General features: G+C 56.4%; 1 protein-coding gene across 1 annotated transcript; it reads right to left on the bottom strand.

Moving 5' to 3' along the window:
* Positions 1-1,425: 1,425 nt before the first annotated feature.
* Positions 1,426-23,929, bottom strand: PARVG (parvin gamma). Its single transcript, XM_059934895.1, has 13 exons — positions 23,785-23,929; positions 21,893-21,987; positions 20,236-20,300; positions 18,813-18,915; positions 18,103-18,243; positions 17,156-17,271; positions 15,940-15,995; positions 13,068-13,090; positions 10,849-10,907; positions 10,559-10,627; positions 8,410-8,511; positions 2,197-2,269; positions 1,426-1,721 (listed from the first exon to the last, which is right to left on the bottom strand). The coding sequence occupies exons 2-13, from the start codon at positions 21,969-21,971 to the stop codon at positions 1,612-1,614; spliced, it is 996 nt and encodes a 331-aa protein (XP_059790878.1). The 5' UTR covers positions 21,972-21,987; positions 23,785-23,929; the 3' UTR covers positions 1,426-1,611.
* Positions 23,930-27,580: the final 3,651 nt, after the last annotated feature.

Below are 27,580 nucleotides of genomic sequence, written 5' to 3'. Positions count from 1 at the left end.
CCCTAATGACTAATGGTATTGAAAATCCGTGTTAATCAGCTCTGGCTACTATAATAAAATACCATAGACTGGGTGTCTTTAAAATCAGACATTTATTGCTCACAGTTCTGGTATCTGGGAAGTCCAAGATCAAGGTGCCAGATGATTTGGTGCCTGGTGGGGGCCCTCTTCCTGGTTTGCAGGCGGCCACCTTCTTGCTGTGTCCTCACATGGCAGAGAGCTCTGATCTCTCTTTTCTTATAAGGACTCTAATCCCATCACAGGGGCCCCACCCTCATGGCCTCATCTACACCTAATTATCTGTGAATCAGGAGGTAAGGGGAGCATGTGGACGGCGGGTGGGTTGGAGGGAAGACTCTGAGACTGTCTCACACTCAGACACCAGCTCCAAGGGTTCCTTAGGTCCCTCCCCGTAGGCAGGACATTCTCCATGCTCCACCAGCTGCTCTGGCAAAGATGGCCTGGCCCATGCCGGCCCCCTGCCCCAAAGCCCCTCCCCCAATCCAAGGCTGTCAAACTGTGACAACCCCAGACCTAGCGGGCTCTGTCCTCCACAGGGGCTTGGAGCTGGGAGAGCAGGGAGGAGCCCAGCACCAGCCAGGGTCCACCGCCCCGCCCTCCCCTGTGGGCCCTCCCTACCCCCAGCCCCGCCCGCCCTGCTTCCTCCAGGCTGGTGCCCATCTGATGTCAGCTCTGGGACTCCCTGTTCAATCCTCCCACAGGGACTTTTGCTTTAAGAAATGTATGCAGCAGGTGCTGAGTCTCGCTGGAGAGAGAGGGAAACACACACACACACACACACACACACACACACACACACACACACACGCGGCAGCTCCCTGGGGACCGACTGGGAGCCGATCTGACCCACTAATCAGCCACAAAGACGTCTTCTCTGTGACTTTTGGGCAAAGCTCACCATCACGGCCGTAGGGCTGGGCCTGGGCCACAGTTCCTCTGAAAACTAACTGAATTGACGTTCCCGAAGGGCACAGCGGCCTGGTTTTGGAGCCACTTAGGGCTCCTGCCTCTGGAGGGTGATGCTGGGGCCATCACCCCACTCGAGAGGCAGGCGGGCTGCAGTAGCTGAGTGTGGGCAGGCGGGTCTCTGCCGTCAGGTCAACCCTGACACCTGAGGGGCCGTCCGGCTCCAGGGCGGGACCCTCGGCCCCAATGAAGATCAGCTCCGCTGGGCTCTCGGCTGCCCCAGGGGTAGCCTCAGAGACAAGAGCCCCTCCCACGCCCACCCTGTGGGGAGAGAGGCTGCGTGGGGGGTGGGGGGTCAGCTCATATTCATGCACATTTAGCGGGGCCCTTCCCAGGACAACGGCAGGCTCCCCAAATCCCTCCCAGAAATACATTTGTTAAAAGAAACTGAGCGAGGCCAGAGGTTGGCTCAGAACGAATCCACGCTTAGTGAGTTCAAAGATATTCAGACGGATGGAAACAGCAGAGAGGGAAGGGGGGCTGGGGCGTGCCGCAGGCACACAGGATAAGAGTGGGAGGCCCAGGGGCTGGCTGGACGGGGAGGAGATCCCTCTGTGGCCCTCAGGACCTCCAGCTGGGCCTGGCAGGCAGGTTCTGAGAAGCAGATTTTGGGGGCTGTGACGGTTAATTTGGGGATTCCAGGGGCACCCCGTCCGCGCTTTCTTTCAGCTTGTGCTTGCGAAACAGGCTGTAGAGGACCCGCAGTGTGCTCTTGGCGTCCTTGTTCACTATGTCTGCGGGCCAGGGGAGAGCAGGGCAGGGTTCAGGCCTGGGCAGGGGGTGGCCAACCGTCCACCTTTGCCCGGGACCAAGGGGTTCCCTGGGACACAGGCCTTCAGTGCTAAACCCGGGAGAAACCCCGGCAAACCAGGACAGTTGGTCAAGCTGGGCCTGAGTCCCAGGACCCATCACAGGGTGTGCCACCTCCTCCTCCTCCCCTGCACCCACCTGTGGGGCCCCCAACATTGCGACTCCTCCAGGCCTCAGCCCTCTGCACAGCCCATCCCCAGGGACCTCAGTCCCCCATCTCCTCTCCCCAGGACCATCCTCCACTGGCGTGGGTAGGAGCTGTGGACACAGTGCCCCTCATAGGAAAACTCAGCAAACGCCAGGCAAGAGGCCGCACCAACACACGGCTGTCCCCACGCCCCGTGCCCCGCTCGGTGGCGCTCGCCCGAGGCTGGCTGCCCACGAGTGCCCTGCACTCACCTTCGGGGCTGACGGGGTGGTTGAGAAGGCCTTCATCCTTCAGCAGCTCCAGGGCCAGGGTGACGTTGTGTAGCTACAATGACAAGACCCCATCAGATGTCAGCACGATGACCCATCGTGCAGCAAGGAGGCCACCTCTAGTGGGAAAGGCAGCCCCTGAGGAAGGCACCCAGCCCAGGGATCAGGGAAGGCTTCCTGGTGGAGGTGACACCTGGGGGTGAGTCCTGCCAGGTGAGGGGACTAGCCAGGGAAGGGAGCATGGGTTCATCCTGATCTTTTCCGAAGAAGCCCCGAAACCCGTGAGCAACAGAGACTCCCTCAGGAACAAACAGCTGAGTTCCATGGGTAAAGCATAGATGAGGAGACCGACATTCAGAGCGGCCACAGGGCTCATCTGAGCTCACAGGACGGAAAGTGTCGGAACCAGGTGCCTGCAAAGTAGACTGGGGGCTGGAGGAGCCACCTCTACCCAGGTGCCTGCCCTTTGTGCCACCCCTCTGCCTGGGCTGGCGCCTGAGACACCGATCCCAGCACTGAGGAGAATGCCCGGGCCAGAGTCAGGCCCACCCAGGTTCGGATCCCCGCTCGGTCCTGGGGAGCCTCGAGCAAGTCCCTCGGCGCCTTGGGGCCTCCACTTGCTCCCTGCAAAGCGGGGTCTCCACCATCTCCCCCGATCCAGGACCCCGGGTGGTGGGCCCTGGGGAGCCCCATCAGCCCTCGGCTCAGAGCCGCCCCTCTGTCAGTGGAGCCCTGCCTTTTCACAGCTAGTTTCTCCCTGGGGCCTCAGATCCCACCGAAAAGACCCCTGCCCTTCTCCTTGGGGCAGCAGGCTGGTGTGGTAAAAAGAGGACATGGGGCAAGGCAGGAAAAGCCAGGGATAAAGCTGGCTGAGTCCCCTATTCCCTGGCACCTCAAGCAGGTCCTTCCTTCAACGGTCTCAGGCCCACTGTGCTGACTGGATGTCCCAGACTGGTGGCCGGCAGTGCCGGTCCCTTCCCTCCCCATCTGCCGACCATCCCAGCCCCAAAGCCCGCTTCAAACAGGCCAGGCAGTTCCCATGGCAACCTAGCCAGGGGCCCAGAGACCCGGCTGGCGGAGCAGCAGATGAGCAAGGCCCATCCGAGGAGGCCGCCCTGCCTAGGCCGCCTGCAGTCACCTCCTGGTGGGTCTGGGCAGATCTGGGTTAGATGTCTGTGCACCCGCCCGACTACGTCACAAGTCACAGGTCAGACAAGGCATGTGTCCTGCCTGGGCCTTTGTCCCCTCATCTGTATAAGGGGAATAGTGCATCTTCCAGAGGCCTTTCCAAGCTGCCATGTAGATCCAAGTGTGATGGTGGACACAGGATTGGAACCACAGGGCAAGACTTGAAGGTGGGATAATGAAGGCAGAGCCAGGGCTTCCCTGCAAATTCCAGCTGTCCGGGCTCCTACAAGGGGTGGGAAGTGAGGCGTGTAGGAGGGCCTGAAGCCCCTGAGAAAGAACTCTGTCTGAGAGGGAAAGGGGCAGGTCACCGTCCCGGTCCAAGGGCACAGGGCAGGGTCAGGGGGAGCATCTTCCGCCCACGCCAAGGACTCCTGCCACATCCCGGGCAAGGGGCCAGAGTCCTCCATGGCAGCTGGTGGCCGTGCAGGGACCACACGGGTCTGGAAGGCAGTGAGCAGAGCCCTTCTCCACGGGGGAGAGTTGATGGAGCATCACATGGACAGAGGCCCTGAGCTGGGTCCAAGATGCAAGAGAGAGAGTGGCAGAGGCTGGGTCAGCGGCCCAGCAGGGCTGTCCCCTCGAGAGCCCATCAAGAAGAAGAAACCAAGGCTGTCACAGGTGCCAATGCTCCCAAGCAGGTGAGACACACCTCTGGGGAGGCCCAGACCAGGTGGAAGCAAACCTCAGAGAGAGGGGCTAAGACCTCCACTGCTCGTCCCGTGCCTTTGTCCCCAAGTCTTCCCCCGACTGGAAAATGAGGGTTACAACTATTGCTATTATTCTCATTCTCATCATGAACACTATTTACAGGGCGCACAGAAAGTAAATGTCAGAGTGAGAACGAGACAGCCGGGCTGGGTTCCCCCGCCTCGCAGCCCTGCCTTTGATGCGCTCACCCTCTAAGCCCGCATCCCCACAGCATGGTCCAAGGTGCAGAAAGCCAAACAGCTTTGGGAAATGTTGGCTTCGACAAAGTTCTATGGAAATCCTCTGCTGCAGGACTTCTCAGAGCCTTGAATATGTTTTGGTGTGTCATGAGCCTTCAAGACTGTGCATGTTTTCCCAGGTGACTTGACCATAAGATCCATTTGTCACAGAGCAGCTCACGGGACCAGTGTCTTGGAAAGACTTCCTTCCCTTATTTAAAAAATATTTATTGAGCATCTACTATGCGCTGGCCACGCAACAGGGGCAAACCCAGACCCACTGCCTGCCCTCGTGGGATTTGAGAATTGCTGCCATCAACTAGAGCAATGATCGCACTTGTTTCTATGGGTCACACTCCTCGGTGGTGCTCAGTCTGACCAGGAGAGCTGCCCCAAGCTCCAGCCTGATCCCACCACACTCTACCCAAAGCATCATTTTTCTTCCGCGCACAGTTTGAGATGATGAAAGTATGGAGCTGAGAGAAGGTTACGACCCAGAAGGATGCATTCAAATCATCCCCGGGAGAAGTAATTGCATGTCGGAAGAAGCCAGAGATTCTTGGCCCCGGTGCTTTCATTTCTGCAGAGAAAATGATCGCCTTTCTCCTCCACCCCTACTCCTCTTCCCTCAGGGAATGGCAACCTTTGCCATTGGCAAAGAAGGTCTGATAACGAGAAATTCGATTGCCAGAGGCCACACTGCGGAGATAACAATTCCTCGGAAAGGGCCGCTGTTCCTGCCCTCTTCAGCTAATGACTTCCCCAGCATTTTTATTACACATTCCTGTGGCTGAGATTTCCTACAATAGTCCATAAAAATGCATTCTTGGGGTCTGAGCTGAGAGGCTGCTTCTTTTCCCCCACATAGATTGTGCCTCATCTTTGGAAGCTGGTCCTGAAGCCGGTCCTAAAGCCGGTGGAGTTGGCAGGCTGCCTGCACACAGGGGCCTTAGAAGTTGGGACGTTTGTCCCTGGCTTGTAACTAACTAGGGGTTGGAGGTGAGCAAATAGTGATCACACCTTGACATCCCATGAAATCCCAACACCTGAGTAACAGAGAGAGGACCCCTGTGCTGTTCTGAGCCCCTCGTCCCCAGGGGGCCTACGTGTGACCTGCCCGTCTCCATCCTCCCACCCTCATCACTGATCACACACAGGCCTCCTGCCTTCCGGATGAAGGTCAGTGCCACGGTCTCAGCCTCGCTCTGACCCACCTAAGCCCCCCTGTCCCCGCAGCTCCGGGCGAGCCTCCTTCTTGGCCATCGAAAGGCTCACCACCCGCCCCCGTCTCCCATGGGGCTCACTCTGGCTCCCCCGGAATGACGCAAGGAGGCGGCTCTGGCTTTGGAGAGAGACGAGCCTGGATGCCAGTCTGACCTCGACCCTAACTGGTGGTGTGCTCCTGACCAGCTTACTAGCTCCCTCTGAACTCAGTTTCCCCAGAGCAAAATGGGGATGGGGAATAGTTCCTACACAGAGGCCTGATGTTGGGAGGAATTAACAAGTTCATCCAGGGAGGCGAGCGCCTCCCTGGCCCCAGTTCTGCATCGTCTCTGCACCACACACCGCAGGGCTCTCCCGCCTCTGCACCAAGGCCGCAGGGCCTCCTCTGGCCAAGAGGATGAAGAGGAAGTGACGGCACCCCAGGTCTGAGCCTGCGCCTTGTGTGTTCTGCTTTGTCTCTGTGTCCCTGCCATTGCCGTGAAAAAAACATGCCAGGCTCACTGCCAGTCCCAGGGAGGAGGAGAAGCACGTGGCACGGAGCTGAACGGCCCCAGTGACCCCAGCCTACATGGCCTGACGCCCAGCCCACCCCGGGTGAGTGATGGAGCCCAGCCAAGCCTAGAGCAGCCAAACCCAGCCGACCCGCAGATCCACAAGAACGAAGGATTGCAGTTTTAAGCCACTGGTTGTTTGGGTGGTTTGTTACACAGCATTTTCGTGGCAATAGCTGATTAACACAGTGCCTGGTGAAGGACAAGAACTTAGTAAGTGTTGACCACTGTTTCTACCACCACTAGAGCTACAAACACCGCACTGCTCTAGCCTGTTTGCTTCTCAGCTCTTGGGAATCTGAGCCCCAAATCAATCTTCAAGTCAAGAGCACCCCTGCCTCCTGGGAAGGTGGAGATGATGCCACAAAGATGGCATCTTCCTGCTGCAAAGGGGGAAGTGTGGGCTGAGGGTTGGGTGGCCAGTCCTGGTGTCAGACCTGCCACTGAGTAGCTGGATGGCCCTGGGCATGTCCCAAAGCCTCAGTTTTCCCCTCTGTAAAATGGAGATACAACCCTGCCCTACCTCCCTCGCAGGGGTATGGAGTGAGGGAGAAATGGGGTAAAGGGCCAGGTGAGGCCGGAGGCAGGTGGGACTCCAAGAGGATGTGAGAGTAGCCATGGTTCGGGGCCCTATAGGATGCCCAAGAGCTCAGAGGGGATAAGGTGGTCAGAGCCGACCACCCGGCTAAGGGGGTTGAAGCAAAGCAGGGGGCAGGATGGGCCTAGAGAACGGCCTGGGAAAGATCCGGAGATGCCAGAGGCCCAGGCTGAGTAAGGACCACAGGCAGGCAGTGAGGCTGCGGCCGGGGGTCAGGCAGGCTGGGAAGGCGGGCCTGGAACATTCGGCAGGGGACCGAGTAGGTCAGGCTTGCAGCCAGAAGCAGGTACAGACAGGGCTGCGGATACGTGGGGGCCAGGCACAGATCGAGTCTGGAACTGGCCCGGGGTCAAGGGTGTACAGGCTCACCTCCCAACCCCAGGCAGGCCTTGAGGTTTGAACCAGCCCCAGGGCCACGGGCACATCAAAGGGGACAGAAATCTTTCCTTTTCCCAGAAACGCCCCAAGGCTGGCACTGGGAACCGGCACCCAGCCCTGCCTGGTGTCCCCTCTCTGTGGAGGGTTGAAAGGGTGCCCTCCTACCCTGGGTTGCCGCTGAGCCGTCCCCGGGACCCTGGTGCAGACAGAGAGAAGCTGGCCACCTGGGGTCCTGGGCGGGTCTGGGGAACCAGGGACCACATGCCCCTGGAGGCTTCCACATGCCCCTGGAGACTTCCTCCTCTGTGATACTCCAGACTCTTTCCTATTATTTGTGTGGTCTGAGGGGTGGCAGGCCAGGGACTGTGAACACATTATAGAGGCAAAAAGCCTGAGGTGCAGGCGGAGACCAGAGCCCTGCGCCTGGACTAACGCAGCCATCTCCCAACCAGCCCCCCAGACTCCAGGGTCCACATGGGAACTCCTGATTCCCACAAGGCCAGAACCCCTGCCACATCCGAGCCTTGGCTGACTCTGTTCCCTTCCCCTGGGGGTGCCCTCCCGAGTTAACGCTGCGAACCAAGCCCCAGTCAATTTCACGGCCACCTCTCATGCAAGGCCTCTCCTGACTCCTGCAGATCCTACTAACCACGCTTTCTTTCAGGTCCCGCACCGGCCCACCCACCATGAACCAACGCACTTCATCATGGCCCTAGAATACCATACATCATTGAGAGTACAGTGGGTGGAGAGTGAGCGGTCCTCAAAAGCAGGAGCTGTGCTGGATTGTCTTTATGGCCCACGGGGCCTGATGCCAAGAGGACCTCAGAAAATGATGGATCCGGTGCATGGGTGAATGGGTGGGCGGACAGGTAGATGGATGGATGGGCAGGTGGAGGGATGGATGGATGGATGGGTGGATGGATGGATGGGTGGGTGGATGGATGGATGGATGGATGGGCAGGTGGATGGATGGATGAATGGGTAGGTGGATGGGTGGGTGGGTGGATGGATGGATGGATGGATAGATGGATGGATGGGCAAGTGGATGGATGGAAGGATGGGCAGGTGGATGGATGGGTGGATGGGTGGATGTGCAGGCAGGTGAATGGGTGGATGAACTGGGTGGATGAATGAATGAATAAGTCAGTGGATAGGTGTGAGCGTCTATGGGTGAGGCTGGTGGATGGATGGGCAGACATATGGACAAACAAAGTTTCCTTTCACCCTTACTTCACCTGGAAGTGAATAAATAAAGACTGATCATGACAATTTCCTAGATCTGTCTACTCAGAGGTAGACCCCTAAGGAAAATCTTTGGAAAACTTACCATTTCCGCAGGAGATTTGGGAGTGAGATAGAATTCCTTCAAGTGCAGGAAGAAGCCTTCCAGTTGTCCAATCAGCAAGAGTAAGATGACTCCATCTGCAAACTACAAAGGAGGGAACGGGAGGCAGATAGCCTGGAGGATCCCACTCTGCCTTTTACAGGCTGTGTGACCCTACGGAAGTCACACAACCTCTCTGAGCCTTTTTGAGAAATGGGGACGACACCCTGACCTCACAGAGTTGTTGTAAACAGCAGCAGATATAAAGCAGTTATTGGGTGCCTAGCACAGAGCATGCGCTCAATAAAATGAGCTATTTTTACATTTTCTGTAAAATAGCTTCAAATCATTTTTTAAACCACATACTGTTCCATGAGCTACAGAAGCCCAGGAGAAAACAGAGTTAAGTGTTAAATAATTCCATCAGGAGAAGGCAGAGAACAGCACACCGAGCTTATTTTGCTGGCTGCCACATTTGTATTTGTCTGTTTTGTCTGTATGTTCAGAGATAAATCTGTCACCCTAGCACCAGCACATGATATGCTAATATAATCCTATTCAATCTCTTCAAAGACACAAAACACAAGATTGAATGTTGGAGGAAAAGCCACCACGTGAAGTCCTTAATGGAATTTCCTCATATTAGGTCTATTCTGATGCTATTAGTTTGGCATATTCCCTGGTAATACCACCAAAATACCAGGGACTTTAATATCCCCTTTTATCCAGCAGTCGAAATACCATCCTCACATGTGCCATTATTCTCCAAATGTCATTATTTTACCAAGGGAGAGAGAAAGATGAAACAGGTAGAATGTAAACCTAAGAAATCATCTTGTTTATTCCCACATAAAATACAATAAAACCACAAATGTATTGTTTATTATGTGTAGACAGTGTGTCAGGTAATACACAAAACGCCTGGATGCTCATCATCTCATTTATTACTCACAGTTCTATGAGGTTGGCATCCCTGTACCCATTTTAAAAGAAGAGGAGCCTGAGGCTCAGAGAAGTCCAGGTCCAAAGCCACACAGCTAAGGTGGAGAAGGTGTCCTCAGGGCCCAGGAGCAACACGTGCCCATCTGGCTTCAGAGTCTGCTATCTCCACCCTGCAGTGTCACCACACCACGTCACACACAGACTCCTCTGCACAAACTCTGGCCTCAGCAACCTGGGCTTAAATCCCAGGTCCACCAGTTAATCGCTGTGTGACCTTGGACAAGTTAATTAACCTCTCTGTGCTTAATGTCCTCATCTGTAAAATGGGATAGTATCAGTTCCCACCTAAAGAGTTTGTTGGGAGGAGTCAGTGAGTTAATGTATGCAAAGCACTTTGCTCAGGGCCGGGCATATAGTGAGGGCAGTATCGGCTTTAGCTACCAGGCACAGGGGTATAGCAACCCCGTTCCCCGCTGGCTAATGTCAGGCTGTGCCTGAGACATCAGCAGCTCCAGTGACCAGACCTGACCTCACCACCTGCCCCCAGCCATGCTGTGTGAGCAAAACCCACGTGGCCCGAGCCCTGCACCACCACGCCCAGTTAATGTGCCCAGGGTCCAGCAGGTTCCATTGCTACCCTGAAGGCCCTGGGCTGGCAATTAGCTTCACAGCTTCTCTGCGCCCCACTGTGTTGAGGGAAACCACAGGGCACAGCATCCTCGTCGGAGGCCACGACCCACTGGGGAAGGCTGACCTCCTAAGACTCTGTTCCTGCCCCAGAACAGTGGGCTGGGCAACTCAGGGAGTCCACAGACACGGGGCTGTGTTGGCACCTACAACCCCTCCTGGCACACGGTACAACCTAATAAACGCTGCGAGCGAATGCAGTTAGGGAAACCTCATGTGCTTTGAGTCTTGGGATTGGATAGACCAAGATTAATTTTGAAAAAAGAGCTGAAAAGTGGTTATTTTACAATGAAAAGTAATAACAGCGTAGACAAACCCCGAGATCCCCACCTCACAGGATCCCCGTCGTGCCCCTGATGGGCAATACCGCCTACCAGCAACATCCCCATTGGAGAAGAAGACCCCAAGGTTCCAAGAGGTGACACACGCCACGCCACATAGGATGGGCCCAGGCTCCCAGTGCCCTGTGGAACCCCCTCCCCATGCCCCTTCCCTGCCCCAGACCCTGCAGCTGAGTCCCTACCTGGGTGTCCAGATTCTGCACGGACAGGCCCAGGCGGTCCAGCTTCTGGTTGACGAAGTTCACGATGGCCTACCCAGGGAAGAACAAGGGCCCCAGGTCCCCAGCTTGGGTTTGCGACCTTCCCACTTGGGGTCACAAAAAGGCCCCCGCACGGCACCCGGCGCACAGCAGGTGCAGAGTGAGGTCCCGATTCCTTTCCCTTTGCCCCACTCCCACCCCCAGACTCAAGGCAGGTGGGCGGTGGGTGGGCGGGCGGCAGGAGGTACTCTTGGAACTTTGACCTCTCTTACCTCTTTCACAGCGTTCACTTTCTCCGGGGCCAGCTTAAATAATTCATCAAAGACGTCCTCTGCAGACAGAACCATTAAACACCTCATTACGATGCTATTATCTTTGGGTCAAACAGGGACTTTTTTCCACCAAAGTTTCTCAGAATAACCAGTCTCGAGGGAGATGTAGTTTTATCTCAAGGTTCTTGAATTAAAGAACAGGTCTGGGTCAGAGTCACTGCTCCCCTGGCTGTGTGGCCTGGAGAGAATCGCCTCCCCTCTCTGGGCCTTGTTTTCCTCATCTGTAAAGTATGGCTGATAATAAATACTAGGTGGGGTCATTGTAAATATCCAGTTTGGGAGCAGATAACACATTTGTGATGGTGGCTGGGCACACAGTAGGACTTAAGTAAACAGTCATCTTTCCTGCCGTGGACACCAACCCTTCCTCTGGGAACTTGCCCTGCCTCCAGCTGGTTCCCTGCTCCATCCACAAGCCCACGGGAACTGCCATAGATGGCTGAGCAGGGACCAGCCCCGCACTGACTCTTGGCCCAGAGGTCTCCTCCGCAGCGTTTGTGGATTGGCAGAATAAGGGCACCCAGCCCTCCCAGAGAGTCCGGACTTTGCTACAGCGCACAAATGACCAGCGCCCTCCACAGCTGAGTCATGCCCACGGAGCTGCGTCTTAGCAGCTCAGGCCACTGGTCCAGCCTCAGAGGTGCCAAGTCCTCAGACTAACGCCCTTTTCCCACAAGCTGCATTCCTACTATTTGCAGCTATGCAGCTTTTCACCTTCCCCTGGGGAGAATGCTCCACAGGCACTGAATACCCAAACCGAGTAGAAGAATTTCCCTCTTGATTCTGCCAATCAGCTGCTGTGTGACTCTGAACAAATCACTTCACCTCTCTGTGCCTCAGTTCCCTCATTAGTGAATGGGGAAAAGTAGCACCAGATAGCATCATGCACGTTAAAATGCCCCATAAACCAATAAACATGGTGGAAACACCAGTGGTCCCTCCCAGACCCCTTGGCCTGTGGTCAGTGAAATTGTGTCCCTGAAGGAGCCAGGAATTCAGAGGCCAATGTGCACTCAGATGGCACAGGCTAGAACAGGATGGACATGCTAGAAATGGTTTTAAGGAAGCCGTTTTCCGTGTCCCTGCCCCTCATTGTGTGACCCAGCCTCATGCAGCCCCCTAACAAACACTGCTCCCTAGGCAACCCCTGTGTCCTCCGGCTGCCCCTCCACACGTGCACACACAGACATCCGACCAGCTTCCCTCCTGCCTCCCCTCTCCTCCCTTTCCCCACTCAACCTTTCTCAGCCCCTGTTCTCAGAAGCCCCTCGCAGGTCACTATCTCCTCCTCTGCAGGTGAGAATCCCTTGCCCATACAGCTCTTTGTCCCAAGTGGGTAAGGTTCAAGGAGGAAAAATCATGTTAAGATGGATGGATGATGAATGGATGGGTTGGTAGATGGATGGATGGATGGATAGAAGGATGGATGGATGGGTGGATGGATGGATGGATGGATGGATAGAAGGATGGATGGATGGGTGGGTGGATGGATGGATGGGTGGGTGGATGGATGGATGAATAGATGAATGGATTGGTATATGGATGGATAGATGGATTGGTATAAGGATGGATGGATGACCAACTGGCCAGGCAGACTGACTAAGGAATGAATGAATGAAGAAGGAAAGGCTGGCTTAATCAGTTGATTGGTGAAGATCTCTGTCACAAAAGTAGCAGCCAAATTAGTGAACAATCACTATCAAGCACTTACTCTGTGCTAAGCACATTCACAAGGTATCTTTTCACCCTCACCACCATTCTAAGAGGTGGGTGCCATTATTAATCCCATTTTACAGATGAGGAAACCGAGGCACAGACCGGTTCAGACACTTGCCCAAGATCACGTGGCTAATAAATGGAGGAATTAGTGTTTGAACCCAGGTTGACTGGCTCCAGAGCCCACACACTGAACACTCCATAGTTGCTGCCGATGGGAATTATAAATCTCTCTACCCATGTGAGCGGTATCGTAAGAAGGAACAGCCAGATCCGTGGACAGACAGACAGAAGGAGGGACAAACGGACAAGAAGGTTCGAGATACACATAGCAGACCACAAAGGAACTTGGAGCGCACCCAATAATCAACCTGTCACCATGACATGTTTGTCTCCACACGTATCCAGTAGAAAAAGATTCCCTAAATTAGGAAAGTACTCACTCGAAGGTTGGTCCTTGTCTGTGCTAAAGGGAAAATTGTAGGGGGGAAAAAAGGAAACACATGGTTAAAAAAAAAACCATCCTCAAACCTGTAGTCTCTTCATATGACAAGACCCGGCAGTGGGAAGGTTGACAAAGAAACTGGGGAGCTGCTTTTTCCTGGCAGCTCTGTAAGCAGGCAGGGCCCTCGTGGAAAGCAAACGGCAAACGAGGTTCAAACCTTCCCCTGAGGCTCCCACACCTAGAAATGTCTGGATTGTGTCCTTTCTGTGGCTGCTGTTTTAGTTTGCAGGGGGGCATGTTACACACACAAGAAAAACACACGCATCCTAACTTTAGAGCTGGTGCATGTTTACATATGTACACGCATGTGTAATCACCACCCCCAACAAGGCACAGAACCTTCCTAGCACCCCCAATGTGCTCCCCCGTCCCATTACACCCCACAAAGGTTACCACTGCTCTGATTTGTCTTGTTGGCCTTTCATTTTGTCTGTTCGTCTATGAAATGAAATCGTATGTACTCTCTTGTGTCTGGCTTCTTTCACTCCCTTTCTATTGTTTTCGAGTGGTTTTTCTTTGACTTTGTTGCTAAATTCTCTGCCCCAGCGCACCTCCTAGAAGCAAGGTTCTGGGACCCAAGTAGGCCGAACTCTCCCTGGAGAGCCGGGCGGCCCCTCTGACCGTGGCCCTGGGGGGTGGAGAGGGCAGCCTGAGACTCAGGGCTCAGCACGGAGGCAGCTGCCAGGAGGGGCACAAGTCCCTGTGCTGCCCTCACAGACATTTCTGAGCTCATCAGCGGCTGAGAAGGGTGATTTTAGGGCTATGAAGGGAGAAGGGGTGCAGCGCCCATGACCGCTAACTGCACCCTCCCTCTCAAGTTCCCCAAACTTGGAGCCTGAAGCTTCAGCCTTGACAGGGCCCCGTGCAGAGTCGCTCAGCGGCTGGGTGACAGGGAGGTCACTTAGCCTCCCCGAGTCGGGGTGGGGCTGGGGTGGTTGGAGGTGGGGGGGCAAGCCCTCCTCCCAGGGTGACCTTGGGAGGGTAAATGGGCCAATGAGCGCACAGGCCCCGCTGGCAGGAGGGACCAGCAGAGGTCTGCTTCCTCCGCCCTTGGCCATGCTCGGCTCACACGCCTGGACCACAGACCTTACCCATCATCAGCTGGCAGAGGTTTGAGCCCTTCCCCCCACCCCATCCCCAATGGACATCCAGGAGCCGTAGACCGGAAGGGCCTCAGGGCTGGGGGCGTACAGGAGGGGGAATGTCCCCTCACATACATCACTTATAACTCTCACAGCAGCCCCAACAAGTAGGCATGGGTCCCCCTTTATCAGAGGCGTGAAGAAGCTCAGAGAGGGGGAGTGACTTGCCCAAGGGCACACAGCTCAGACATGGCTGGTCTGGGATTTCAGTCCAGGTGGGGCTGGCTGTCCAGCCTGTGAGCAGAAGAGAACTGAACTCACCCAGCTGGGGTTGCCGAGGGTAAAATGGGTTAAGGCAGCTGAAACAGCCCCGTGCCCTGCACACAGTGGGCCTTCAGTAAGTGTTAGACCGGAAAGGAGAATCCACAACTTTCCTGCAAGGAACCCACTCTCAGATCAAAACCGGAAAGACCTTTGGACCAGACAGGGGCGGGCTGCGAAGTGGGGAAGCCAGGCAGCCACATGTGGCAGGGTCTGGAGAAATACTGCCCGGCAGGGAGAGCCAGGGCCCCTCCGCAGCTCTTGCAACTTTGCAAAGATGAGAAACATTCTGCCTGTACCCAGTAAAGATTCTACAATTCACGGGGCAGAACAAACGTCCCAAACCCAGGGGCCTGCAGCAGGGCTGGGCTCCCACCCAGGGAACGGGGCAGGGACCTGGGCAGGTGCCCGGAAGTGTGGGCCTACAGGTGGCAGGAGGGAGGGACCCTTGGCTGAGGTCAGTTACAATCTCCAACAAAAGGGAGTCCAGTAATGCAAAGCGGCCGCGTCTCCCTGGAGAGACAGCGCAGCTGGGGTGTTGGAGGGCTTGGGTCGGGGGTACGAGGTACATGTATGGTTTCCTTTACCACCCAGGCAATCAGGAGTTTAGGCCACAGGCCAGCCTGGTCCCGCGCTGCTAAGGCCCTTCTAAAGGTTGACCTGAGGCCTGCAGTTCAAAGACGCCTAATGGGAACCCCTGCTTCTCCCAGACCCCAGGACTCTGCGGCTCTCTTGTTGCCGAGCGCACGTGCCCGGCCCTCGTCCCGATGTGAGTGTTTCCACCTCTGCCACGAAGCACATGCTGTGCAGGTGGGTGTCGAGGCAGAGGGGAGAGCTCATTGGCTGATGGGACTTCTGGTGTCCTGCGTGCGCGGACAGATGAAAGGCCGACAGCTGGCTGACCCGGGCACTCCAGGTCCCAGCCCCACCCCGTACACAGTAGGTGCTCACTAAGCGCTGGTGGTATGAGCGAGCCCGCGGCGCCCTTGCCTCCTGGCACCGGTTGTAAGTTTCACGCCCGGCCGCAGAATCTCCCCGCCATGGATGAGGGAAAGGTTTCCCGACAGCACCCGGATCCAGGTGTTAGGAAACCGGCCTGGGTTTGGGGTCCAGAGACCCCAGTTTCCCGGTCCCTCCTGGCCCCCAGTGCCTGCAGTGTGACCTCATGACCGAGGGCCAGAGCCCCTGCTGACCCCAGCTCTGCCTGTTTTGCCGGGCTTTGCGGAGGGTGGCGGGCGAGCCCTGTGAGGGCCAGTGCAGGCCCCGCAGCAATTAGAGGGGTCGGCAGAGTGAGGGCCCCTCCCAAGAAGGTCAGGCAGGTCTGCCCCGCCCCCGGCCCCAGGCCCCAGGCTCCACCGCCCATTCCTGAGAAAGCACAGCTGGCCTCGCCCCTGGTCCCGCCCTCACCCACACTCAGTGAGTTGCTCCACCGCCATCTCCGACTTCAGGCCACTCTTGGTGCTCTAGGAAAGAGAAAAGGGGATGGAAAGGAGGAACCACAGAAAATTCTAGGACCATGCCTGCCACTAGAGGAGACTGTAGTGGCCAAAGCAGCCCCAAGGGACCCAGTTTACTCTGCCTCATCTGCTCCTCAAGGGGGCCTCCTGGGCAGCCCTCACCACTGGGGCCAGCTTGTCCTTCTTCCCACAGGCCTTGAGCCCCACGAGGATGGGGACCACGTCTGCCTCGTTCCCCAGGTATCCCCAAAGTCTGCCCAGTGCCTGGCTCACAGGGTATCAATGGACATGTGTTCATCTGAATAACAAATGAATGAGTGGGTGAATGAATGAATGAGTGAGTGGGTGGGTGGGTGAATGAGTGAATGAGTGAGTGAATGAATGAGTGGGTGAATGCATGAAGGAATGAAGTCACTTCCGATTTACATGCATGTAAACAAAGCCATGACACCGCTCAGTGGAGAATTCAAGTCCATTGTTTTGAACAAGTAAGAGTACATTCTCCTGAGTTTGGCTGGACTCAGCGTGTTCTGTCGGGTGGGTTAAAGGGAAGCCGGCTGCCCCCCAGGTACCCAGGGGCTGGGGGAGGGGAGAGCGGGGAGCGGAAGCAGGTGGGGCCTGTTTGTGGCGCTCGGGGTCTGTCTGAGAGAGAAGGCATGGATTCCCGGGGCATCAGCTACAGCAGAAGTCCTGCACGTGCTAGACAGGGAGCGCCCCGTGGGTGGAGAAACCCAGAAAGGTCCCTGGAAACTTTGTCACGCTCATCTGTCGAGGGATGAGACCATCACAGTGAGAGGGCAGGGGCTGTGGCCCAGTGGTGTGAAGACTCCAGAAAGGCCGTGAACAGATGGTCACTTATGGCCCACGTGGTTGCCGTCAGCCGGGACCTTCCTGATGCCTCAGGCAGGTGCCGTCTGCTGAGCAGGTGGGAGTGGCCGGCCCACAGCCCTCCTCGTGGCTTCACTGGCCTCTCAGCATCTCCCGCCCACAGCTCCGGCCCAACCCCCCACTGCTGTCCTGGTGGGATTCGGTGTTTCTCGTGGCTCCCTGGAGCTCACCCCAGTTCAGCCCCCGCCCCGTGCAGCAAGCCCCCATCCAGGGTGTGGCGATGCGGCCCCGAGATGTTCCGCCAGCAGGCAGTCATCCTCCGGCGCCCTGCGCCTTACCTCCATGATGATCACCTCCACCTTGACATTGGTCGGGAGGGACAGCTCCGGCTGGAAGCGCTTGGCCAGGGCCACGAGGAGATGCAGGGTGGCCAGCAGGTCCTTGTTGAAGATGCCTGGGAGGGGAGGGGGCACAAGGTCAGAGCCCTGGGGGACGACCAAACCTGGGGCCACATGGTGGGTTCCTTGTCGTCACAACCACCCTCTGCAGGCCGAGGAGCTCTGTGTCCAGCCTTCAGGAGAGCAGAGGTCCGGAGACCTACATTTGGAACCTAAGAATAGTCACACTTTGCCCCAGTCATCCCTCTTCTGCAAGTACAGCCCAAGGGCACAATCCACCCTGTGGACGGGGATTTTAACACGCAGATGTTCACTGCAGTGCTGTTTAAACAGCTAAACGTCCCACAGCAGGGCCCTGGGTGAACAAATTGTTAGATTTAAGCTGAATGCGACCTGATTCGGGGCCAACATTACAAACATCAATTACTGAATGTGAGACTTGCAGTGGCGAAGGTAGTGGCAGGGGACCCAACAAAAACCGGGTTTGAAAACTGTTACATCCTCACTACCCAACCTTGGTGAAGCTATTCAATGTCTCTTGGCCTCAGTTTTCTCATCTGGAAAATGGGGAAGATGTAGAGGTTGGAATGGCAGGAAATCATACCAAATGGTTAATGGGGTGGGGCTTTGCACACTCTCATTTCTTAGGAGCAGGCACTGCAGATGCAACTCAGCTAAATTAATGAAGCAGGACAGTTAGTGCCCATCTGACGAGGTAGATGAGGGCGTGTGTGATGCTTGGAACTCAGCAAGCAGTGGCCACATTATGAACAGGCTGCGTTTTATCACCCTCATGCTGTGCTTCAAGGCGGCACCCCCCGCACCCCGAGTAGGGGGGCTGTGATTCTGCCTCCCCCCCCCCCGCCCCCGACACCAGCCCCACGCACTCTCCACGCTCCACTTGGCCTGCGGCTCCTCCACCTGCAGGTTCTGGCCGGCGGCCTCCAGGACCACCGCGAGCTTGCGCCTCTGGCTGGCCGCGGTCAAGGCGATCTCCTCCACATCCAGCTTGACTCCAGTCAGCTTCTCTGAGGGCAGGAGAAGGAGTAAGAGGGAGAGAGAGGGTGGGAAAGGCTGGCGGGGGGGGACAGTTGGGGCCCCTGCAGGGGACCCACGGCTAGTTTGCTTCCTCCAGGGAGGCAGCGTGCTGCCCTTCCCCACGGGGCACGCAGGCTGCATGATGGGGTGAGCTCTGCCCCGGGCCCACCTCACGTTGACCATCCCTGTGCCCCACCCCCCAGCCTCCCACACATCAACGTGCTTCTCATGCCTGTGGGGCAGGGTGGCTCAGTGGTTAAAGCCGAGACCCCTGGCTCCCCCACTTTCTTCACGGTGAGACCTTGGACAAGGTACCAGGCCTCCCAGAGCTCAGTTTCCTGGTCTGTAAAACGGGCATAGTTACAGGACAGAGTTGTTCTGAGGATTAACTGCACCTGCTCCGTGGCAAGGGCTCAGGAAGCTGTAGCTCGTGGGGCTGTCCTGCAGCCAGTCTGCCAAGGGCACCGCAGAGGGCACTGAGCAGGCCCCAGGCTGGCCCAAGGGGAATCGGGACCACCCAGCCCTCCAGGACTGCCCAGCTTTGGAAGCAGCCACTTACGGAAAAGGTGGTGCAGGATGAGTCCGTCGAAAATATCCTCCTCCAGGCTGCGGACCACGATGTGCTCGGGCAGGAGCTCAGCATTGATCCACTCCATCAGCACCTGTGGGCCCCGAGCGACAGCTGGCCCGCAGCCACTCCTCACCCGGCCTCTCACCAGGCTCAGCTCTGCCCTCCTCCCACCAGCCAGCTCCTACCCGTCCTTCAAGGCCAGGAAAAGCATCACCTCCTCTGGGAAGCCTGCTCTGATCTCCCAGGCTGAGTCAGGGGCCTGCTCTGGGCTCCCGAAGACCTGAGCACTGCGGGCTATTGTTTGTTCTGTGTAAGGTTTTGGTAATACACGGGCGCTGGTGACCCGCCCCCTCCCGCAAACTGCAGCAAAGCCCGAGGGCTGTCCTTGGAGGTCAGAAGTGCAGAGAAGCAGCACCCCATCCCTTTAAGGGAGCAGCCCGAGCTACACGGGACTTGGTGGATAAACACCCCAACTCCTCTGCCCCAGCAGGAAGCCTCCAAGGTGCCCGCTCCATACTGGCTCCCAGAGGTTCCCAGACAGCTTGAGCTCCGACAACCATCACCTGCTCCATCACCCACCCTGGGTGTCTCCTTCCCACCTGTCTTACTTCCCTGCTCCCCTTCCTTGTCTCCTGCGATTACCTCCCAACTCAATATTTGCACCTGAATCTTTAGTTCAGGATCAGCTTCTGGAGGAACCCAATCTAAGATGAAGTGTCAGCACGCCACCAGGTTTTCTTCTGTGTCCCAGGGCCCAGTAGAGGGAAAAGTGGATGGGGGGGATGGAGAGAATGGGAGGGAGGAAGAAAAGGATGGAAAATGGGCCACAAATCCTCTAGGGGGTCAAAGGTGGTGCAGGCCAGGAGGCCTCCTTGGAGGAGGCAACAGAAAGGCCCCATGGAGACTACAGAAGTAGGGTAGAGGAAAATGGAGGTCCCAAGCCTGTGCCCAGCTGGTCCTACAGCCAGGAAGAGTACCAAGAAGTGGGTGATGCATGCCTATCCCTGCCCACTTCGCCAGCTGTCCTTTGCCCTGGGCAGCTGAGCCAGAGAAGGAGCACAAGATTGGGGGCCAACAACCTGGGTCAAATCCCAGCTCTGTCACTGGCCAGCCATGTGTCCCCCACAGGTCAGGTCACTTCTCCGAGCCTCACCATCTGCTCCCTGGGATGCAGGTGCCAACAGATCCCTCTCAGCTGCCGTGAAGTTTGCTGGCATCATGTACGTAAAGGCACACAGTCGGTGCTCAATAAATATTCCTTCACACAGCCACTCAGCAAGTCTCCCGGGGGCCTGCGGGATCGCCACCCACCAGCCTGAGGTCGGGGAGGGGAGGGGGCGGCCTGTGGTCCCCACCCCAGGAAGACAAAAAGACTCCTCCAGAGAAAGAGGGTCAGAGAAGGATGCCACACCTTTTGCAGTTCTTCAAATTTGGGATCCTTCCTGGAAGTGGGTGGCAGGAACTTCTTCTTTTCTCCTGGAAGCAGAGATGAGCATATGTGCCTGGGGACCCTGCAGGCCGCCCCCAGAGCTGGCACCTCGACCACAAGAGGAAATCGGTCGCGCTGCTTCACACGCACACACACACATGCACACACACGTGCATACAAGTGCACTCACACACACACACCCCTGCACACACACATGTACAAACGCACAGATGCACAGACACATGCACCCACACACACAGACACACACAGCCATAAACACACAGGCACACATACACACACACGCACTCACACACAGAGACACACACAGACACACACACACACCCTGAGCACCAAACATCCAAAGAGATTGATTTCCCGGACACGCCTCATCCTCTGCACCTCCCTTCCTTTGCCCGTGCTCTTCCAGCCTCCCCCGAATGCCCTTCCCCCCTGCATTTCCCTCATGAACACCAGCTTATCCTCAGACACTGCAGTATTTATGTTTTGGGAACATACTTAAAGTCGAAAACTATTTCTTGTCTATCTGGAATTCACATTTAACTGGGCATCCTCTGTTTTACCAGGCAACTCTACCCACATATATAAGAAGGAGCCACGGCTCAGATGAGCCCAGATTCCCGGGCTCCAAGGGGCCAGGACAGAGTTCACCGGCATCTCTCTGGCTCCCCAATATGGGCACGACGCTGAGGCTGCCTGGCTCGTCCTCTGAGCCCCAAGACCTGGGTCAGCATCTCCTGCAAGTTTAAGAACCTCAGAACCCACAAGGGTCAGGGCCAAGGGGGACCTCTGGAATCGAGTCCCAAAGGATGGGGTGCGAAACTGAGCCACCCAGTGGGGCCCCCTTGCCCAAATCCACAAAATGCATTGCCTCTGTGTTCATGTGGCCCAGCTGGAGATGTCTAGACTAGACGTTCTGAAAACATTTGCGTACCACCCAGCCCCGTGTGTTCTGCCGAGAGGAGGGCGGGCCCTTGACAGACGCTTGGGGAGAGAGCGAGCGAGTGTGTGAATGGCTGTGGCCCTTTCCTGGAGCAGATTTCTTGCCACTCTGAATCATACCATGTTCCAGCTCTGCCTGCCAGAACTCTCAGTATCTCTAAACCAACTCTAAAACAAAAAATAAATATTTTTTCAAATCACTAAGCCCTACCACCCAAACTGCAATTTTCCTCATGATGCTTTCCAACCTGAAACCACTTGTAAAACGAGAACGCCAGTTAACGGAGTCAGCCCCGCGACCCTGGACTTGGTGCTCTGCTACGTTACTCCCTGTGCCTCAGTTTCCTCGTCTGTAAAAAGGAGGTAAAAACACCCATCCTCAGAGTAATAGGTGAGGTGCTGCGTATAAGAAGTTCTCAGCACAGCCTCAGCCCAGAGTGCGCACACACAGCAATCAGTATCCTCATTAACCTGGAGGTGTGCGGTTATGTGGGATACGGGGATAACTCTGTGGAAGGTTCCAGAAGCAGGGGGTCAAGTATAAAGCAGAAGGCATAGGCAGAGGCTGGACAGAACCGGGTGTCCAGCTGACAACTTAGAAAAGCAATGCAGTACCCAGCACGGCTTGTTCGGTTCTTACAAGGCAGATCCTCCCCCCCACCCCCCGCCGGCCCAGCACCTTGTGAGAGTGTCTCCCCGGGCGGTGGGTCCACCCTCCCGGGGACCTGCAGCAGGTTGTAGAGGGGCTCCGGCTCCATCACTGCCTTGCCGGCCCTGGGGATGCAGGAAACAGGACATCACCATCCGAGTCACTCTAAACTCACCCTGTGTGTCGTTTCCTCCAGACCAGGAGGCACAGGGAGAGAGAGAGTGGGAGCTGGCTTTGGATGGACAAGTCACCGCACTGCCTGGGCAAAGGGACGGGGCCCCTGGTGAGAGGGAAGCTCGGAGCCGATCCTTGCAGGACACAGGTGCGGAGAAAGGCAGCGACTGAGGTCTCGACCTGGGCAAAGGCTTGGCCGGGAGATGGGGTCCTTGGTCAGGCGCAGCGCGGCCAGCCCATGGCCCCACTGCAGCACACGGGAAGCCCACCCACCCTGGGCAGTAGGATCAAGGGAGCAGCCCACTTCTCAGAGCTTCATGGATCTAGAAGACCCTCGGGCTGAGCTCCAGGGGGAAATCTGGGCGGGCTGCGTGGAGCCGCTATGGCTGGTTGCGGTGAACACACCGATGGGTGCCATCTGCAGACCAGGAGCTCCTGCGGGGGCGGGGCTGGGGGACAGCAGGCCTGTCCTCTCTGGGCCCTGCGCCTGAGTCGGGGGGACATAGAGAGGCACCGCAGACTGTGAGTGAGTGAACGGGGCTGGCGTGCAGGCTGGGCTCTCAGGGGGGTGGCCTGGCCCTGTCTGGCTCCAATTCTGAGCTTGTCACCCCGGTCTGTCATGGTGGTTTGGGGGTCTCTTTGCTTGCCGGGAAGGGCCAGCATTCCCAGAGCCCGCAGGTACCCTTCCTCGTCCTTGCCGGGGGCAGGGGCCAGGCTCCCCCCGGGCCCGGCAGATTCAGAACCTCCTTCCTGGTCCCCTGGACTCACTTCCTCTCCCGCTCGGCTGAAGGCCCTGCCCTCCCACTTTCTCTACTGCCCCCCCACTTTCTCTCCTGCCCCTGGGTCTTCCCCAGCACTCCCAATCCCAAGCGGACATTCGGGGCAGGGGCCTCATGCAGCCGAAGCTGGTGGTCAGCTCCAGCCCCGGGGAGGCCTGGCTGCAGCAGCAGGGCCCAGAGCTGCGGTGAGACGGAAGCATTCGCAGGGCTGTGGCCACCCTGTCACGCTGGCAGCCAGCCTGGGGACACCGGGGCACTGTCTGTGGCTCCGTCCTGCCCTAAAGTGTGGGAGGGGAGAGAACACAGCCGCTGGGCCAACTCCATCCCCTATATTCCCAAGCTTCCTTTTGGACAGGATTCGGTTCAAAGGGTGTGGCCAGAGGAGAGGAAAGAACTTGGCCTGGGGGTTAAGAGATTGGGTTCCAGGCTGGCTCCTCCTCATTCTGGCTGTGTGACTTTGGGCAAATACCCTCCCCTCTCTGGTCCTGATATTTCCTTACAAGGAGGGGCTGGACTCGATGCTCGCCAAAGGCAGCTGAGTGGATGCAGAGCTGGGAGCGGCCTCCAGCCATCAGCAGCCCCGGGCAGCCCCTTCCGTGAGCTGGGCCTCTGTTTCTTCATCTGGAGACTGGGGCTGGCCTTTCTCCCCAACACATCGGATGAAGCTTAGGGGAGATGACAGGGTGGAAAGGGAGACTCTTGGCCTGGCTACACGAGAGGTGGGCAAGGGCCCTTCTGGCTGTCTGGGCCTCTGGGGCGGGAGGAACGGTCGCCTCTAAGCCTGGGTGGCGAGAGGGCCACCGGGGCGCAGGGTCTGCCTTGCCGGCTCCCTCCTGGTGGCGGCTCAGCTAAGCCTGTGCTCTCTGGGCTGCGTTTCCACGAGGCCCCTCGGAGCCCTCCCTCTCTCTGTGCGAGCTCAGGCTCCCGAGAATTACGGCCGAGCAGAAAGCCCCAGAGGCGAGGACTCACCTGGCTGCTTCCTCCACGCCAGGAAACCAAGACCACGGAGCGCAAACAGTGGTCCCCGGATTCCAAACCAAAACAGGTTCCGGGCTCCCTAGGTCGGCGGGGGCCGCGGGGGCCGGCTGGGAGGCAGGGGCAAGCAGCTCACTTCCTCCGGGGCCTGTGGCTTCTGCCGGGCCGGGCCGCGTCTGCAGGGAGCTTCCTCCTTGCTGGGCTGTAGGGCCTGATGCTCTGAAAGTGATGCCGCCGCAGCCCCACCGGAAAGCTCTGCCCCTGGGGCCCAGCCACACCTCTTTCTCTCCCTCTCGCCTCCCCAGTACACAAAGCAAGCCAGTTCCTGAGGCCAGAGGCTGGGAGTCGGCTTCCCCCCGAGGCCCACCATCAGCAGACTGTCAGCTCTAGCTCCTCGTCCCCAGCCTGGCCAGGCCCCGCTTCCCCTCTCCTGGATCACGCGGGAGCCTTTACTAGCTGGACTTACGTGGCCAGCTTCACTCACACCCCACCTCCCGCCCAGGAGTTGTTCTCCACAGGCGACCAGAGGACCCACTTCACATCCCAACTCGCTCAAAAGCCGTCAGTGGTGTCCAATAGCTCTTAAAATGAAATCCATATAACTGATTCACTTTGTTATAAAGCAGAAACTGACACACCATTGTAAAGCAATTACACTCTAATAAAGATGTTAAAAAAAAAAAAAAAAGAAATCCAGTCTTCCCAGCTCAGCCCCTAGGTCCCCATGTGACCCGACAGCTACACCTCCATCTTCATCTCGTATCCTCTCCCACCCTCGCGCCCTCCCAGCCACACTGACAACCTTTCTATTCCCTGAAAGTTCCACATACCTTCCTTCTTCGGGGTCTTCACACTTACTGTGCCCTCTGCCTAGATGCCCCTACGCCAGCTTTTAAAATGGCTTAGTTTGCGTTATCATCAGCTTAAGTGCCTCCTCCTTCAGGAAGCCTTCCCTAGCTGCCTTATCTAAAGAGTAGGTCCTCTCATGATTCTTTACCACAGCCCCATTAAGGTTTCCTTTGTCCCAGTGCCTAGAGCAACGCCTGGCACAAAGGGGGCTCAATGGATAAATATTGATGGCTACTGTTGCCTAGGCGATCAGGAAGTCTTTCCAAAGGGGAAGTGGGCTTTGACGGATGTATAAGAGCTTGCCAGTTGAAGAAGATGGGTAAGAATGTTCCAGGTAGAGGGAACGTGCAAAGGACTAGAGGAATTCCAGAAGGAGAGATCCCAGGACAGCGGGGCAGAATCAAGCTGGTCTCTAGAGCTTGAATCTTCATGAGCCAGGCTGAAATTGCAAGTTTCCATAGCGACAGGTGACAGTGCTGGGTGACCGGAAGCTAACCACCCCTTCTCTGCGGACAGATCCTGCAGAAAAAGGGGCAGAGCAGATGAGAAGCGTGCAAGCAGGAAAGAGTGGCTCTTCATGAAATGCTATGAAAATGACAAAAGGTATTACTGACGTTGCTGCTAATATTTGTTGAGTAACTGACGAAGCAAGCATAATTGTCAGGGCTTTAATTTCACTAGAACCCAGCCTCAGAGGCAGGTGCTTTTACATCCCCACGTTACAGAGGAAGACACAGAGGCGCATGGTTTAGTCTGCCATTCTGATGCACCCACGCGAGACTGGGACTCGTGACAAAATGCAGTGAGAAGGAGATGTGCCTGGACACCCATGTTGCTGGGGCAGGTGTGGTGGGCACAGCGTGGCTACGGGTCCCATGCTTGGGTGGCAGCTTCCTGAGCCCTGGATTGCAACCCAGTAGGTGCATTGCCCAGGGTCCTGGCAGCAAAGAGATGGCACGCTCAAATGCGGAAACTGGAGAGTATTTAGTAAAGGGACTGCCGGGGCAGGGTTTAGGGAACCCAGAAGACATGGCACCGCACCCCGAGGCTAACGGCATAAGGAGCTGTCCCAGTTCCAAAGCCTAAGGGGGCAGAGGCAGGAATGGATTCCAGAGCCCAGGAAGAGAACGACACATGCGCTAAGAGGGGCCACGGCTAGGGGCTGTGCCTTCCGGTAAAGGATGCAGCCAACCCCCCGTGGCCCAGCAGAGAGGGGCAGAGCCAGAGGGATAAATACCCTGACCTCACTCTCCTCCAAACGCCTTTTTCCTGCCAGGGCCTCCCATTGGTCAAATCCAACTGGAAGTCAGAGGCCAGAAAGCCCACTGATGCAACAGTCCATGAGGTCAGGGTGGAAAACAGTGGCGAGTGGATCTGAGAGGTGAATAGAAAACATCTGGCCCCGAAATCGTGCCTCTGGAGCCAGCCATCATTCGGGAGCTCCATGGTGGTGGCAGAGGGGGCCAGCGTGCAGTATTATTCTGAGTCACTGCTGGAGGAACCCCTCTCCAGCCTGCTCCCACAAACTTCCATGGCTCTGTGATCACCTGATTTCCTGTGTTATATTCCCTTCTGCTTCAGCAAATAAAGTGGTTCCAGTTACCTGCAGCTGAATCCCAATTAACGTAGGATTGGTTACCAGAAATAATTGCAGGCAATGTACCCTCAGGGATGAGAATCTGGAATTGGTTACTAGTTCTGGTTGATTTCAAGACAGTGAGGACCTAGTAACCGTCAGAGAATGAAATCTAGTAGGTCAAGGCACACGGTGGCAAAACAATTACCTGTAATCGCCCAGAACTAAGTACCTATTAAATCCCTAGCTTTGGCAGACTGCGTTGTGGTTTCTATACACAATATGATAAGCATTGTTTATTCAAGAACTGTGGATGAGTTGTTTCTTTATTGTCATACCAAAGAGTTTCTTCAAAGTAAATAGTCCCAGGGCTTTAAATCCTCTGTCCAGGTGACCTGGTACTCCTCTCTAGTAGGAGTACCAGGGAGTTCTTATAATGGCCCTAAAAGAATTCCCATCTCCTGGGGCTGTTACAGGGCTGATACAGCTGAAAATCAGATGCAGAATCTAATCCTGTGTGCTGCAGGCTAAATCCACAGCCTCGCCCAGTTTCCTGTGTGAAAGGCAGGGTGTCCTCTGGGGGAAGGGAGGGACTCCAAGGATGCAATAGTCACCTGCAGTTAAATCCAAGCACCCAAGCCTGAATCCCGGCAGCAGGCGCAGCCCTGCCCCCATGGCTGACGGGAGAGGCTCTCCCCTCCCAGGAAACTTTGCAATGACCTCATGGAGGTCTACCTTGCAGGGCAAGCTGACTCTTCTCATGCACCATCCCTGTCGCCCTCCCAGCCCCCAGACTTAAAACTACAGTCAGTTCCAGCCTGTCCTGGAGGGCAGACACAAAGTCAAACCTGGGGGGTAAAGTTTATATCTTTTTAAAAATGGTAAACATTTGCTAATTTATGTCAGCCAAAAAGGGGAAACATGTATGGGAAGGGTGTTGGGCCAGGGAAGAAGAGACACACTTGTAGATCGGGCTGCAGTCACTGATAGAGATGCACTTGCTGGGGAGTCTGAATCCCGGGGCACCAGTGGGACCAGCTGGGAGTGGTTCTAACCCACTTGCTAGGTTGCTTACTGAAAATGGACTTGGCATTGGCCTCCACTGAATGAAAATGGGATGACAGCCATACCCTGGTATAATGTGTAAGGATATTTGAGTGGATTTGTCACATGTGGCCATCTCCCCTGAGAAGACCCAGAGGACACATCAGTGGCCATCCTCGGTAGCCCAGGAATGATTCTGGGAGAAGCTGCCATTGAGACGGGCTCCCCAAGTTCAGTGGAACTGAGGTCACTTCAAAATGGCAGAGGCCAAAGGGCAGCCTTTGTTCATCTAAGGCAGGGTGGGTGTATCAGTTAAGTTTT

This window comes from Balaenoptera ricei, chromosome 10 (assembly GCF_028023285.1).
Source record: "Balaenoptera ricei isolate mBalRic1 chromosome 10, mBalRic1.hap2, whole genome shotgun sequence".
NCBI classification, from domain to species: Eukaryota; Metazoa; Chordata; class Mammalia; order Artiodactyla; family Balaenopteridae; genus Balaenoptera; species Balaenoptera ricei.
This window is presented reverse-complemented; position numbering and strand designations above follow the sequence as displayed.